This window comes from Rhipicephalus sanguineus, chromosome 1, assembly GCF_013339695.2.
Source record: "Rhipicephalus sanguineus isolate Rsan-2018 chromosome 1, BIME_Rsan_1.4, whole genome shotgun sequence".
Taxonomy (NCBI): Eukaryota; Metazoa; Arthropoda; class Arachnida; order Ixodida; family Ixodidae; genus Rhipicephalus; species Rhipicephalus sanguineus.
Genome location: NC_051176.1, coordinates 201,615,370 through 201,628,532, shown reverse-complemented (window position 1 = coordinate 201,628,532; position 13,163 = coordinate 201,615,370). Strand labels below are relative to the sequence as shown.

At 43.8% G+C, this 13,163-nt stretch overlaps 1 protein-coding gene across 4 annotated transcripts in view; it reads left to right on the top strand.

The window, feature by feature from the left end:
- Positions 1-13,163, top strand: part of LOC119405515 (AP-1 complex subunit gamma-1) — a 116,155-nt gene that overhangs the window by 59,899 nt on the left and 43,093 nt on the right. For all 4 annotated transcript variants that reach the window (XM_037672366.2, XM_037672352.2, XM_037672373.2 and 1 more), the window contains exons 8-12: positions 743-912; positions 3,341-3,481; positions 5,637-5,691; positions 6,568-6,786; positions 12,867-12,994. In XM_037672366.2, coding sequence (XP_037528294.1) covers positions 743-912; positions 3,341-3,481; positions 5,637-5,691; positions 6,568-6,786; positions 12,867-12,994 — 713 coding nt within the window. The remainder of the gene's footprint in view (positions 1-742; positions 913-3,340; positions 3,482-5,636; positions 5,692-6,567; positions 6,787-12,866; positions 12,995-13,163) is intronic.

Here is a 13,163-nt window from a genome sequence, read left to right as displayed (position 1 = left end):
TTGACCTATGCACAGGGGTTGCACCTGTTTTACATATGATATTTCTTTATTAAAGTTATTTATAATCTTTATGCAAAAAAGGTAAACTTTTGGAATCTGGGACTTGTTATGCATTTCTGTAATTACCTTGGGAAAATGTCCATTGCATTTATAAAATCTGGTTGGCCCAATGGTCCTCCAAGCGCAAGTGGAAAGAGGAGTAAGAGGTTACCTAGCCAAAGTTGGGCAATGCTGAAGCCCTTGAACAGAAGCCCTTTTTGTTGCCAAAGCACTGAATTTTGATCCCTTGTTGGCAATGTCTTGAAGGTTTTGTGAAGAGTATCAGTGGAGTGTATATTTCTGTGGCTACTGATGATGGAGTGATCTACAGAATCATCAAAACTCTGTTCCAGATTTTCCCTGGAGCAGTTGGAATCTGTACTTAACGTTGTTTAAAAGCTATTTGTTGGGGCTATGCTGAAAAACCTTTTACATATACCTGGTATGCTGTGTGTCATGCTGTTTACAGCATGTTAGACATTTTTCAACGCTTCCTTTTAATTCCTCACCAACATGTAATTTAAGAAGTTGCTGCTGCCCTTATGGGTTTAATTAATGGAAGTAGACTATTTTTTCACAGTAGTTCCACTCGCACTCTTGTTATTGTATGCACATTTTGACGTAAGGGTGCACATTTTAATGTACTGGTGTTTCATGCTTTGTTTTTGTTTTTTTCCTGACACTAGTTACTTTCTATTGACAGATATTGGGGGTAAACATTCTGGGCAGGTTTCTCCTCAACACGGACAAGAACATTCGCTATGTGGCTCTCAACACACTTCTCCGGACAGTGCATGCCGACTACACCGCGGTTCAGAGGCACCGCAATACCATCCTAGACTGCCTGAAGGATCCTGATGTTTCAATTCGGAGGTGCGATTACTACTTCTGTGCTTTTTCGAACATTCTACACGTGCTTGAAGCCTTATATAACCCTTATTGACAATGTCGCTGTCAAGAACTTAACAACACTTGGCACTCTGATGTCACATTCATTGGGAAGGGAATGTCTAATTGCGTACAGAATTTGGCCATGTCTTGCTTTCTTTTTTGTTAACCCTTTCGTATGCAAGACAAGCTGAGTCATGTACTTGCAAAAAAAGGACAGATGATGAGCCTAGCTTGTCTATTGCTGGTTTACTTTTCATGCAGCCCTAAGGACAATTAGAGCTCGTCAATTGCTCCGTGCTTGTTGTAAATCACACCAAATGGCACAAGGGGTTATTTAATAGTGCAATTGTAAACACAGGCATCTTTGTTTTGTTGCTGTGTTTCCGGTGGTCTATTACTAGATAAAACCTTGTGTGCTGACATTTTGTAATGTTACTACATCAAAATTACCACTCTGTAATACCAGCTGTGCCGTGTATGGTAGTCTCTTTTAACTTTCCTCTTTTGTGGCCCTACGAGAGCACTTTTCTCTTCGTATTGTTGAAAGTGTCTAAGTGCACTTAGAGCAGGCATGCAACAGGCAATTAATTTTTCTAGACATGATGTACTGCTACGCTATCAGAATTGTGGTTTCGTGATTTTTTTTTTTTTTTTCATGATGATGCGAGCCATTGTTATGGATTAGCGGCATTAGTGTTCTGCTACTGAGCATGAAATCATGGAATTAGCCCTGATGCAGCGGCTACATTTTCACATGGGTGGAATCCAAAAATAGCTTCGTTTTCTTGACTTGAGTACTCGTAGATTGTACTCTCTTTTTACTGCATCTGCATGAAGTAAAACATTTTTCTTCATTATGTAAAGTATTTGAGAACATAACTTCATGAATGGTAGCAATATGTCAGGCTTGAATGAAACGATTTCTTCCAAAGTCATCAGTTTTTTTTTTTTTTCCCATATTTTTGTGTGAATGTTGAATAAAACCATGTGCAGCCTTAATTATTGAGTGAATTTTTTTGGGAGCAATATTCACTTTCTTGGATAATGGCTGCATCATTGGATCTGATTTGTGTGATGATATTGGGGAGTTTTTAGCATAGTGGGGTGTCTTTTTAGCCTCTTTCTCATCTACACTGCCCATGCATAGCAATGTAGCAGCTTATATGGGTAACAGTGATGCCAACTTGAGGGTAACATGGTCACAGAACTTTGCAGCCAGCCACTCGTAAGTCTTGGAGGTCTTGTGTGAATAAGCAGATTGAATACTTAGGTTTGCCACCTAGCAGCATCCTGCATAGATAGTTTGGATACTCTATCTGCCTCTTAATGCTGCCTTGCAGTGGCCTTAATAATTAGGCAGCATGGTTTTGAATTGGGCTGGTCGATGCATTACTGAACTTGAAGGAAATGGTGCTGAAAAACGGGTCAATGACAACAGGAGACAAACACGTTTGCCTCCTCTTGTCATTGTCTTGTTATTAGTGTACAGGTAGCATTTTATTCCATCTTGCAATTCTCTTCAGTGGTCTTTTTATTATGAGTGGCCGTGTGCTAGATCGGCAGAATTATATCAAGGAATTGCTAAGTCATTGGGCTCCTGCTAGAATGTCTCGCTGGATTTGCAAGTGATGTTGTACATTTTCTTTAATTTTGTTATTACTAAAACACTCTTGGTTGATAGTATTGCCATTTTAGATTTTCTCAAGCATTAATCTTTTTTTTTTTCACACTAAATTATTTCCCTTTATTGTGCCTTAAGGGTGAAGATTTGGCTTAAAGGGGCACTAAAGTGAATCATTTAGTCAGTTTACACAGATGACTTATTCTTTTACAACTCTATTGTCATTAATTTCACCATCATAGGTTAATTATTAGCCGAGGAAATGAAGGTCTATGTTTCCTGTTTGAATTTCGTGCCATAGCTTAAGCATGTGTACGTCAGTGTGAAGCTACCAGTTTCAGTCTTTTTGCATATTTTGGACGCATTTGTTCTGTAAAATTTTCTGAAGCTTGCTATGTTAAGACTTTGTGACCCTTAAAACACATATGTAAATCATTTTTAGCGATAAACGGTTACATAGGCCTTAGCAGATGCCGCCACCATCTATGACGTCACGGCGAGCTGGTGCGGGAACTTCAAGGTGGCGTTGCCACCTGTGTTTTCTTTTTGTACATTTCCTAGCTTACCAAGCGTCTCCTCACAGTAAGAGTGGTGCTTTCAGTATAGTGAAGTTGTAATTTAATAGTGCAAGCAAGATAGTTTTTCTTTTTAGTGTCTCTTTAAGGTTCATTTAGAAGTTTGGAAGCAAGAAATACAGAAATTGTCTGTAAAGACCATGATTCCAGTGATCAGCTTTGTTTGTCCTCCACACTGCTTGAAACCTCTTCCGCATTTTATTTTTTTATACAGACGTGCACTGGAGCTATGTTTTGCACTTATCAACACGCAAAATATTCGAGCCATGACGAAGGAGTTGCTGGTGTTTTTGGAGAAGGCTGACCCCGAGTTCAAAGCCCTTTGTTCCTCAAACCTTTTCATTGCTGCAGAAATGTGAGTTCTGATGTTCGGCTTTTTACAGTTATTCGTTTCTTTGGCAAGCACCTTCAGTGTTTATTTATTTGATGTATCTAATATCAATTCCTGCTCTAGCAAGCCAACCTTTATTGTGTACCTGTGTTTTTGGGCAGTTTTTGCAGTTTTTGTGTGCGTGATAGTGGTTGGGCAGTACGTATTGTATGAGGGTGTGCTTACTGGTGTCTTCAGAAGGTGGCCTGCAAGAACAGCCTGTAAACTTGCGAAAGGGTTTGTTATGCGGTCAAACCTCGATATAGTGATGTCATGCTTGCTGCGGAAAACTTCATTAAATCACGCATTTTGTTCAGGTAAGGTTTCTATGTTGCAACAGGGAAAATAACCTTACAGGTTTCTAGGGCAACCGTGGTGTACTATATTACCTCATTATCAAGCATATTGAAGCGCAGCAGCCAAAGAGAAGAGCAAAGTAGCGTGACTGCTCGCTATGAGAGCAGAGATGGAGCCTGAAGTGCGGAAAAAAATATATTGGCTCTTTCGTACAACTGTGTGACACCAAAGAGCATTTCTAAACTATGACAGGGAACATAGCAGCAGAGCAGACAGCTCATCGGGCATACCCCAGTGCGCATGGGCACATTTGTACAGTACTCTGCTAGTAAAGTAAAACTTGCACGGCTTCATTTAAACGTAGCACCGGCTGCTGCATGGCGATGGTTGTTCTGAAAAACTTGAGTGCAGTGTGTCGCCTACTCTGCTCGCTCCGTGCTAGAAAGCTTTGTTGTACTGTACTTTACGTTCTCACATGTTTGCTGTCGGAGAGTGTGTAGCAAGGTGTCTTTGTGCCCTTGCCGCTCCTGACCATGCACAAGTGCATTGTGTATCTTGTTAGACTAATACAGTGACAGTGATGCTACTTTTGTGTTTACACACGACATGTATTTAAGCAGTTTCGTACAAAGTGGCAGCAGTGAACAGTGGCATGGCACTGTTAAGCTATTGCCTGTTAAAAGTGCAGTACGCTTACGAATGTATGTCCACATGGGATGATGGCGTCGGTGGTCATGGCTGTGGAGGTGCCTCAGTTGATGGCTTGAAGTCCTTGCCCTCGTGTGGCATCTTCTGCTTGTCGGATGGCCCAAAGCTGGTTGGCCAGATCGTGGCGATAATTTTTTCGCTGGAAAAATGGCTGGCAACTGATCGTTCGTCCATCACAATGTAGCAAGCGAGTTTTATGCCAGCATGCGGAGTTTGGCTGAAGCTTTTTGTCTTCGACAGCTTCCACCATGTTTGAGTTTTGTGACATTGTGCACGCATTACCCGAAGTCAAAACGAAGGTACTGAGTGCCGCATCCACTGTGGACAATAGCGTGGGTGCTAAAAGCAGGATCATAGCGTCCACGCAGTTCTGAATGCATGCACGCAGCCTACGTCCAGAATCGAAACGAAACTTTTGAGCGCCGCATCTGCTGCTGAGTAAACCTGGCTCACTAATGCACAATCATGGATGGTAACTACGTAATTCTGAAGGCATGCTGCGAAAACGAAACTACAGCTTGTCGCAGCTTTGACCCTAGTCGCAATCATAGAATGCGCCCACGTAGTTCGCATGCACTGAGTAAAATCGCAAACGAAGTAAGTTTGCCGCAGCCTTTGAAACCTTGGTCGGTAACAGTGCTATTGTGGCAAGATTGTGGATGGCGACCATGCCTTTCTGAAGCCCTGTGGCCGTTTCTGTTGTTCGCAAATGCCGATTTCGTTCCTTTGCGTTGCACATTTGCAGCGCTTTGTGTTTGGTGCGCTCAGAGGATTGTCCGAATGAACCGGGTTGTGGCCTAATATGACCGAATTAGCGAGCCAGTGATGCCATTAAACAATATGTATGCTTGCCGGGACTAGAGAACATGTCCGAATTTTCCTATTTTCCGAATTAACGGGGGTTGAATTCACGAGCTTTTTCTGTATCACGTTCTACTCTTGAAGGCAAAGCTCAAGTATCCTCCAAGTTCTTGCCTTCTTCAAGGCACTATAACTGTAAAGGTTGAATGCAATTGTTTTCAAACTTCAGTTTGTTAGTGTACCTCTAGGTGCGATCTTGACAATGTTTTGTTAGTTAGTAGCTGCATAGTTCTGGTTAGTTTGCTGAACTTCACCTTTTGTTCCTCCGTAACAGGTATGCGCCAACAAAGCGGTGGCACATTGACACCATGATCAAAGTGTTGACAACAGTGAGTATTGTTTCTCTTTAGCTTGACTACATTGATCCTTTGCTACCATTGATACCATGAATGTAGTTAATGCTAACAATAGTGAATATTTGTTTTTTTACCTTGGCAACTGTTTACCTTGACCACAGGTTCATGAAGCCTTGCAAAACTTTTTTGAATATAGACCATCATTATTAATTGCTAGACAGTGCTATTTGGGAACATTTGAGGCTAATGTTATTTCTGTACGTATTGCCAGAGCCAACAGTTCCATTCAAGACACCTGCTTATTTTTTTATCAGTTTTCCAAGTTTCTTCCCCCTACTTTTCATTTACATTGCTGCATAGTTTTTAAACAATTGATGGCTAGGTTTGCTCGGGCACCAAAACAAAACAGCTCCTTGTGCAGTTTCAGGAAATCTCATTCCAATAGGAAGTAACCTGTGTGATCTGGGGGTCGTGAGCAATGCACCGTGCAGATGCTATGATCTCTGAGGTTCAGTGGCATGACAATTAATGTCACAGTCATGCCAGTAGAAAAGCTTAATACGATGATGGGCAGAATGAGGCAGCAATTCTTTTTGAGCAGGTGCCCAGTGGTGTGAGAAATTTTAAATGTGCAAAAAGAGACTGTTTCATGGGCTTGCCGAGCTACTATGCAGCCATGTATGCGGTGAAATTTTGATAAAGCAGTAAAATTTGGCTTGTACAACTTGTGACTTCTTAACGGCTCAGGTGCAGTAAATTAAAGGGATTTCTTATAACTTTCTTACAAGGTACAAGGAAGTACTTTTTCTTTAAGAAGGTTTGTGAGTTGTCTGCTATAGACACATTGCATGCCCTTGATAAACCATGTTGAGCGCCCAATTTATAAACCATGCATTTGTGTTTGTGCAGGCGGGTAACTATGTGCGGGATGACGTGGTGGGCAGCCTCATCCAGCTCATATCAGAGACTAGCTCTCTACACACATACACAGTTCAGCAGCTGTGGCAGCAAATCTCCCAGGAAGACTTCTCTGCACGGCAACCCTTGGCACAGGTGGCTTGCTGGTGCATAGGAGAGTTTGGTGACTTGCTCAATTCTTCTGATGGGGCTGATGCGGAGCCTGTAAATGTGAGTACTTTAGCTATCTTGAGCGACGTACATTAACTGTAATGAAGGCACATGCAACATAGAAACAAGAAATACAGTCGATCCCGGATATATCGAACTCGAAGGGAATCGCGAAATAGTTCGATACAGTCGATCCCGGATATATCGAACTCAAAGGGGATCGCGAAATAGTTCGATGTATCGATAATTCGAAATACGAAATATGCTTATTTAATGCTTTAATTAAAGCACTGCAGGCCTCGACACAGTTTTCTGAAATCATAAAAAGCGCTGAACATGACGATTCGCTCACATATGCTAAAGAACAAGGCGAGAACTTCTTTTGCAAGGTAGCGCACTTTATTTCGCATGAATAAAGTCGTCAACTTGTCTTGCTTCTTGCGCGCCGTAAATTCATCAAGTCATCGTCAATATTATATAAGCTTTCCAAATAAGTAAATTCAGCACCTTCCGCCACAACAGCGGTGATCGACGCTGAACGCTGATGCGAGCTCTGTAGCGCCGTAAAGGGTTTAGCGGTGGCAGCGGCGGCTGGCATCTTCAAACCGCACGGGTTCATTTCCGCAGCACCGGCAACGTCAGCTATGATCTCGGCATCGATGGAGTCAGAAAGAGCTACGTCGTTATCTGCACCGATGAAGTCACTCGCTGTGCTCCCGTCCGATACGGCGCCCGGAAACGCTAACTCGCAAAATTCACTGACGCACCGTACGCCGTAGTCGGCGGTCATGACGCGCCCGAAGTCGTCACCTGGCACCAAGGCCCGCAAGGAAACAGTGCACGACGGTGCTTTACTTGACGTCGTTTCAAGCACCGGTCATCATTTTTATCGCTACAAGCGGGACAATGTTTAGTTAGACTCCCGAATGACGATTTATCAAGAACAAAGCGCGAAGTACACACAGTACACATTCTGCAAGAGACAACGCCACACCGCTGCACGAAGAAACATTTCTCCACCGTTGACATGTTGGCGATACCGATGGTACTTGTGGATTTGCAGAAGGCAGCCGCTACTTTGGCGAGAAATGTGAAAAAAAGCGTAGCCTCTGAGATCAGCATTTTAAAACCGAAAACACTAAAAATACGTCATGAGGTTGCGGATCTCGAAGGCCATGCTTTGCGGGCCCAAATGCCATCGTGCGCGAAGAGACAAGGAAGGGAATGCAAACATTACAACAAGACTGCGAAGCCACTTCGAATTCTCATTTTGGTGCCCTCGGCAATCAGCCTCTTTGAAAAACACTAGCCCATGCGTTAAAACCTGTGTACCGCGCGTCAAATATACCGGTGAACTGACAAGCGCTGTGCAACGAACTAGAGCAACGCAATTTCGTCACCTGCGCGCGACGAGGGATTGGAACTTATAAGAACGCGGCCGAAAAATGATCAATACTAGTTGTTAGGAAAAATGCACTTTCTAGGATTCGGCGCGGGGTCAGCGTTCGATATAGCAGATGTTTCGCTGTGCGGGAGTTCGATATATGTGCCCACCAACCCCATACTTTTGCATGGGAAATTCAAGGGGATTTCTCAACTGTTCGATATAGCCAATAATTCGATATATCCGAGTTCGATATAACCGGGATCGACTGTATATCGATAATTCGAAATATAAAATACAGTCGACGTCCGATTTCCCGGACGCCCGAAATTCCGGACATGCCTGATTTCCCGGACTCATCTGTGGCACCGTCAAGTTCCCCGTAGAGTCAATGTATTAAAAAGTCCGAAATTCCGGACGCTTATAGCCTTCGCCATCAGATTTCCCGGACTTTTTACTGTTAACCGCCGACCCAAAGTCACCACCGACGCCGCCATTTTGGTTGTTTTCATTTTCATATCCTCTAACCCACCATACTCGCATAGCAGGCATGATCGCAGGTGTGGCCAGCAGCACCGCCGCACCGCGCCGCGGCTGCCGTAACCTCGAAACTGCACGTGTCAATCCGTTGCCAGCCGTAGCTTAGCCAAGCCAAACCTCACTGTGTTCGTTCACGTGTTGTTTTGTCAGCTGTGCCAGCTCTGCAGTCGTGTCTGCGGTTGATAGTTTGCTGCTGCGCGCTACCTTCAGTGATCACGTTTCCCGACCTTCAGCATCCACCGAGTTCCTAGCTGTTTCGTGCTGCGCTTTTCGTCTAGCGGATTCGCCGTTTACAGCAATGGCACCGACTGCTCCTTCGTCTTCGTCCGTGCCTTCAAAGCGCACAAAGCCACCTCGTAGGCTCACGATGACGAACTGCCATCCGCGGACGTTGCCTTCGACGATCTGCGCGCTGGCGGCGTGTTGATTCCAGCCGAGATAACCCTTGAGGGCTTCGTCGACGCTGACAAAGACCTCGAGCTATGTGCAGAGTTGACCGATGACGAAATCATTCATCAAGTTACGGAGGATTCCGATGACTCCGACACCGAGAACGAAGAGCCAGCTCCTACACAGCCAACGAGCTCGGAGTTGACGCGAGCACTGATGACACTGTCATTGGTGTACAGCGGCAACATGACGTTGACTGAAATTGAGGCAGACATAATCGCGGGCAAGCGGACCGTGCAAAAGAAAATAAGCGACTTCTTTGCGACCCATGAGGTAGTGCCGGCCACGTAGTATTTTTTTTTTTATAAACGGCTCTTTTCAGAGCCACCTAAACGATGCATTGGCTGAATTGCTATGGGAATCTTGTATTCCGGCTGTGACCCTCTCCGTCAGCGAAAAATACCTACCAAAAAGGTGCGTTTTCACGTGCATTCGTTTTTCCGGACTGCCCGATTTTCCGGACGTTTTCGCGGTCCCTTGAGGGTCCGGGAAATCGGATGTCGACTGTATGCGTATTTAAGGCTTATATTAATGCATTGCAGGTCTCGAAACAGTTTCCGGAATTCGTAACAAGCGCTAACATGACGATTCGCTCACAATTGGTATGCTAAATAACAAGGTGGCAACTTCTTCTTTTGCAAGTTACCGCACTTTATTTCGCACGAAAATAGTCTGTAAACTTGTCTTGCTTCTTGCGCGGTGTCAAGTTCATCAAGTCATCCTAAATATCATTGAATGAAGGCAAGAAGATTACTTTTAAGGGCTGGTTTTTCGTTGTTAGACACAATATTAATGAGAACTAACAGAAAATAATGCCACCGAAAGTATAGGGGATTCTATTTTGTAGTCATTACGATATAAATATGAAAATATCATTGAAGCTTTCCAAATTAGCAAATACAGCACCTTCAGCCACGACAGCGGTGACTGACGTTGAACGCCGATACAAGCTCTGGAGCGCGGTTAAGTTGTTTAGTGGCAGTGTTGACTTAGCGGCGGTGTTGACATCTTCATAAACGCACGGGTCCACATCCACGGCACCGTCAACGTCAGCCTTGATCGCGGCATCGATGCAGTGAGAAACAGCGACGTCGTCATCTGCACCGATGAATTCGCTTGCTGTACTCCTGTCCGAGAGTGCTCCTGGAAATGCTGCCAGAAGTCCAAAAATCGAAGATCCCCAGTGAGGCACCGTACGTCGTTGTCAGCGGTCATGACGCACCCAAAGTCTTCACCTGGCACCAAAGCCCGCAAGGAAACAGTTCATGATGGTGCTTTGCTTGACGTTGTTCCAAGCACCAGTCATCATTTTATCGCTACGAGCGGGTCAATGTTTAGTTCAACTCCCGAATGAGGATTTCTTAGTAACGAAGCGAGAAGTATGCAAGTCCTCAAGTCGCAAGAGACAACGTAGCCCACAAACAACGAAGGAAACAAGTCTCCACCGTCGACATCTTGGCGGTGGCGATGGTACTCGTAGCTTTGTAGCAAGCAGCCGCTGCTTTGGCGCGAAAAGCAAGAAAAAGGGTAGTTTTCGAGATCTGTTTTATAACCGAAAACGCCAAAAATACGTCACGACGTTGCGTATCTCGAAGGCCATGCTTTTCGGGCCCGCATGCCATCGTGCTCGAACAAACAGGGAAGGGAATCCGAACATTGCGATGAAGCTGCCGAGTATCTGCGGATTCATCCTATTTTGGTGCCTTCGGCAATCGGCCCCTTCGCAAAACACTATTTACGCGCGTTAAAACCTACAGATCGCACATCAAACAAGCCAGTGCACTCGCAAGCGCTGCGCAACCAACCAGATCAACGTAGTGCAACGACACCACCTTTTCGTCACCTGCTCGCGAAGGCAGAACGAGGCCGAAAATGACCAACATTTTTTAGGAAAAATGCACTCCCTGGAGTTTAGCGCGGCGCAGCGTTCGATATATCGGATGTTTCGCTGTGCGAGAGTTCGATATACGTGTGCACCAGCCCTATACTTTTGCACGGGAGATTCAAGGGGATTTTTAAACTGTTCTATATAGCCAATAATTCGATATATCCGAGTTTGGTATATCCGGGATCGACTGTACTTCAGAACTATTTTGGCCCTGAATTGAGGACATACAGCTTAGAAATGTGTGAGGCTGTCTTGAATAACACGTTTGAAAGTTTCATTTTGGGTTGCACTTGTATAAGATATGTATGGAGTATTGGAAGCCATTTGTGCAATAACGGGTAAATTAAGAAATTTTTTTTGTAAAGATTCATGATGCGGTGAAAAAATGGTAATTCGTTTTGCTGATATCGAGGCAATTTAGCAGTCCATTCCCATTGAAATGCAAGTTGATCAGTGGAGCTGCACTTGAGCTTAATTCAGCACCATTTTAAGCAAGGAAAATTGAATTTTGGTGTTGCAGTTGGGTACCATAATTGTGTTCATTTGCATCCAGTAGTGAGGCGGTATGTGTTTTTGCCTAGCCTCTTATTCTTGCATGCTTTTTTTCTGGAGGACATTTACTGAGGGACGTAACACTTGTAGCTTAGGCTAATACTTTTGCAGTGTCAAACAAAGACTCGGCTGTGAAAGCAAAAAATTTGAGTGCACATTCATTGATGAACCGATATCATTTTTCAGGGGGTCTAATGCTAGCAATACTATTATATTTGTTGAGTAAGCCACTGTGACTGGAGATGTGCTGACGAGGACAATGACTTTTCCGACTACTTTTAGTGCTCCATCAAGATTATGCTGAGATAAGCTATTATGGCTGTTGGCACTAATTTGTGCGTGTATACACACGCAAAATTTTAAAACTTGGGGGGGGGGGGGGGAGGTGGGGGAATTGAACCCCCCAGCCTCCCCCCTGGCTATGCCAATGTCAGTGATTTAATTTCATCTTTATGAGTATTCTAAGTATGCATGCATGTGTGCATAAGATTTCGTTAACATGTACAACTACTCCAGCTTAGTGTCATAAATATTTGCGTTCGAAAATGTGTCAGGTAATTGCTCCAGAAGGTGGTTATGCTGCTCCAAAGTGATGTTTTAGCTGCTCCAGAAGCTGCGCCGAAATGGCTTTGGCCAATCACATCACTGTGTGCGTGAAATCGAGAAAGGGAAAAACAGTTCAACATGTTGGTTTTTCTGGAGAGAACTGTCAATTTATTTTGCAGTGAAAAACTCGTGATCTTCGCCTGTGCACGTTTCACCAGCAGTGAACGCACACACTTTTCATAGTCCACAAGCGCTTTCCATGCATCCTTCCTTCAAAGCAACCACCATTGCCCCCAGTGCCCTCTGGTACGTTAGAACACTACTGACAGCCGTGTCCGTTCTGTGCATTTGCGCGGCTGGCAGCATCATCAAAATAAAGCTAGGGTGGTGTCTAGGGTGCCTAGATGTTTTAATGCAATAACGTTAAAGTGCATGCTCAAAGAAAAACCTGTCTGTGTCAAAATTAGAAAGAAATCACTGCTTTTTTTACTCACTTATTTCAGGAAAAGCTTCAGTAAATCAGGTTTGGTGGCTAAGGTAATTTTGTTAATTTGGGATGGCAATATTGAACCCTGTGGGTACCTGCTGGGGAATGGAAATCTCTTTTTATTAAATTGGAAAATTTGTAAAATCGGGTTTCATTAGGCTGACTTTTAACTGTATTTGAAAACTTTGTCAGCATCGGTCTTTGATTATGTTAATGGCGGTAACATATACATTTTGGAACATCAAAGTTTTCCTTTTATGTGTGTTTTAATGTTACGTCTTTTTATTTTCCAGGTCACTGAAGATGAAATCATAGATTTTTATGAAAAGATGCTGAGCAACAATCAAGTGCAGCTAGTAACGAAGGAGTACGCAGTCACATCACTAATGAAACTAAGTGTGCGTTTTACATCGTCTGCACCGTGAGTTCCTTTCCTGCTCTGTCTCTGCATAATTTATTGTGAGATGTTAAGAATCTGGTGAAAGGTGTTGCAGTAGTTACCACTATGTAAGCCGGAGCCATTACAAAGGCCTACAGTGCACTCAAAAAACCCCAAATGTGTCCCATCAGGGAGATTTTGTGATCTTTCT